Here is a 2,432-nt window from a genome sequence, read left to right as displayed (position 1 = left end):
GCCACTGAGCGCTATAGCAAAACTGGCTGAGCGCTCAGCGGAATCAGGTATCAATTCTAAATAAGCGCTATAGTGAAATAGCAGCAACTGAAACCACGTTAAGCAGGGGTTGCCTGTAGTTGATTTTTTGCAAATGTTACCTAAAATAAAAAAGTGACTACTAATATTGGCAGGAGGTATGCAAATCAATTTATACAAGGAGTTGAGATGGACTGTGAACAACCTAGCTCAAAATCTGTTGAAAAATATAGTTAATATACTTCCCTCAACAATCCAGAAAATAAATCACAATTTTCACAAATGCACTGAATTGTTGAACTTCTGAGCTTCCCCCACCCAATCTTCCTCAGGCTACGTACAGGAAAACCCACCTGCTTTTTGGTTTCTAAAAGGCCTCAAACTTTAGTGGGAAGATAGTGTATCTGTATTCAAAATACTATAGTCCAGTTATCAACACTTAGTTAATTATTAAGCCTATGTATGTGATCAGGATACCTGACTCTGCAAATTGTGGAACCTGGCTCACTTCTGCTTAAGGAGAGACTGAAACCAGAGGGAAAATGGATTCACAGGTTTATTTTTCAATGTTTTGTTAGACTTATAAATTGAGAGTGGATGCATCTGCTAAATGCATGTCAATCGAATTTGCATCATTTTAATATGTTCTAGATTTACTCTTTTCTAGCATTATGGAATTTTTAGATAAGATGATTTTTCTGCTGGTAATTTCATTTTTAACGAGTCTACAGAGTGAAAAGGTACTTTCAAAGTGGAAAAATTGTGGCGATCAGGAATGTGCAAGTAAGTATAAACTTGTTGTTTCTTAGTAAATGTTGTGTCCATGTACAATCATTACAAATCATAATGTAGAAGACTGCAATTTGAAAGACAATGTGGAACGTCTAAATGCTTTAATGCATTGTTGTTGAAGTATTAGTTTTATGAGTGGTTAACCTATATGTATTTTTTTTAAAAGGAGAAATATATGTTATACAAATATGTTGAAGGTCAAAATTCAGCAGATATGCTTATTACCATTATACTCAAAGCTTGGAGCTAAGAGTTTTCCATGAGTTTCGGCCAAATAGTCAACTTTAAGAAGCCTTAAATTTTTCAAAATCATTTTTCTCTGAATACAAACATTTTTTTTTAAATTCCGATAGATACATCTGTAAATGGAGAATAAATATAAAAATTATGCAGGTGGCAAGAATTTCTGAGGGGGATACTGTTTATTGGACCAACCATGTAGCTGGGATAAAGTTAGACAAACTTTTGAATTTAAGATATTCTTTGCCAGGTCTCTGATCACAGGAAGCTATGCAATAATCATATTTAGAGAACACTTATGGCCCAAGTCAGCAAAATGTTTTTACCTGATTTTCACATTATAAGTGATTTTACCTGATTTTCACTTTTAATTTTTTCAGTCTTTTTTGTCAGACATTGCCAGTGTATCCTTCTTTGTTATTCCTGCTATGACATGAATTGCAGGTAAAAATTGTTTTAGAAATAGGGCAGAAAAACTTTTAAAAATTTTGGGGAGAAAGTATGCATAGAGGATTATGCAGGAGATTCTAAGGCTTGCCACGGCATCAGAAATAGGCAGTGATAGAAAATGGATAATTTATAGAAAAGCCACCTCTGTCATTATCATTGTGAAATCTATCTTAGTCGCATCTAACCTGGAGCCAGTTTCATAGTTTCACAGTAGCTAGGGTCAGGAGGGACCTGAACAGATCATCTAGCTTGCCCCCCTGCCACAGGCAGGAATGATTGCTGGGTTCACAAGACCCCAGACAGGTGATCATCCAACCTCCTTTTGAATTTGCCCAAGGTAGGGGCAAGGACCATTTCCCTGGGAAGTTGGTTCCAGATTTTGGCCACCCTGACCGTAACATATTGCCTTCTGATCTCTAACCTAAACCTATTCTCCATCAGCTTATTACCATTGTTCCTTGTCACCCCAGGTGGTGCTGGGGAGAAAAGGACTCTACCTATTTGCTGTTGATCTCCCCTGAAGAGTTTGTAGGCAGCCACCAGGTTCCCCCTCAGCCTCCTCTTGCTGAGACTGAACAGGTTCAGGTCCTTCGGTCTCTCCTCATAGGGCCCGTCCTGCTGCCCTCTCACCAAGCTGGTGGCCCTCCTCTGAACCCTCTCCAGGCTGGCCACATCCCTTTTGAAGTGTGGCGCCCAGTAATGGACGCAGTACTCCAACTGTGGCCTGACCAAAGTCACATAGAGGGGGAGTATCACCTCTCTGGACCAGCTTGAGATGCACCTTTGGATGTATGACACGGTATGGCTGGCCTTGCTGGCTGCGGTCTGGCATTGGCGGCTCATGTTCATCTTGGAGTCAATAATGACTCCAAGATCCCTTTCCGCCTCTGTGCTTTCAAGAAGGGAACTCCCCAGCCTGTATGTATGCTGTG

General features: G+C 39.9%; 1 protein-coding gene across 4 annotated transcripts in view; it reads left to right on the top strand.

The window, feature by feature from the left end:
• The first annotated feature begins 537 nt into the window (after window positions 1-537).
• Window positions 538-2,432, top strand: part of MIA2 (MIA SH3 domain ER export factor 2) — an 83,195-nt gene continuing 81,300 nt past the window's right edge. For 3 of the 4 annotated variants that reach the window (XM_025201333.1, XM_025201338.1, XM_025201342.1), the window contains exon 1: window positions 544-801. In XM_025201333.1, the coding sequence (XP_025057118.1) occupies window positions 690-801 (112 nt within the window). In that variant the 5' untranslated portion in view covers window positions 544-689. Of the gene's footprint in view, window positions 802-2,432 lie in introns of all 4 variants that reach the window. The other variant, XM_014519238.2, reaches the window with a different exon arrangement.

Source organism: Alligator sinensis, unplaced genomic scaffold (assembly GCF_000455745.1).
Source record: "Alligator sinensis unplaced genomic scaffold, ASM45574v1 scaffold280_1, whole genome shotgun sequence".
In the NCBI taxonomy this organism is placed as follows: domain Eukaryota; kingdom Metazoa; phylum Chordata; order Crocodylia; family Alligatoridae; genus Alligator; species Alligator sinensis.
This window is presented reverse-complemented; position numbering and strand designations above follow the sequence as displayed.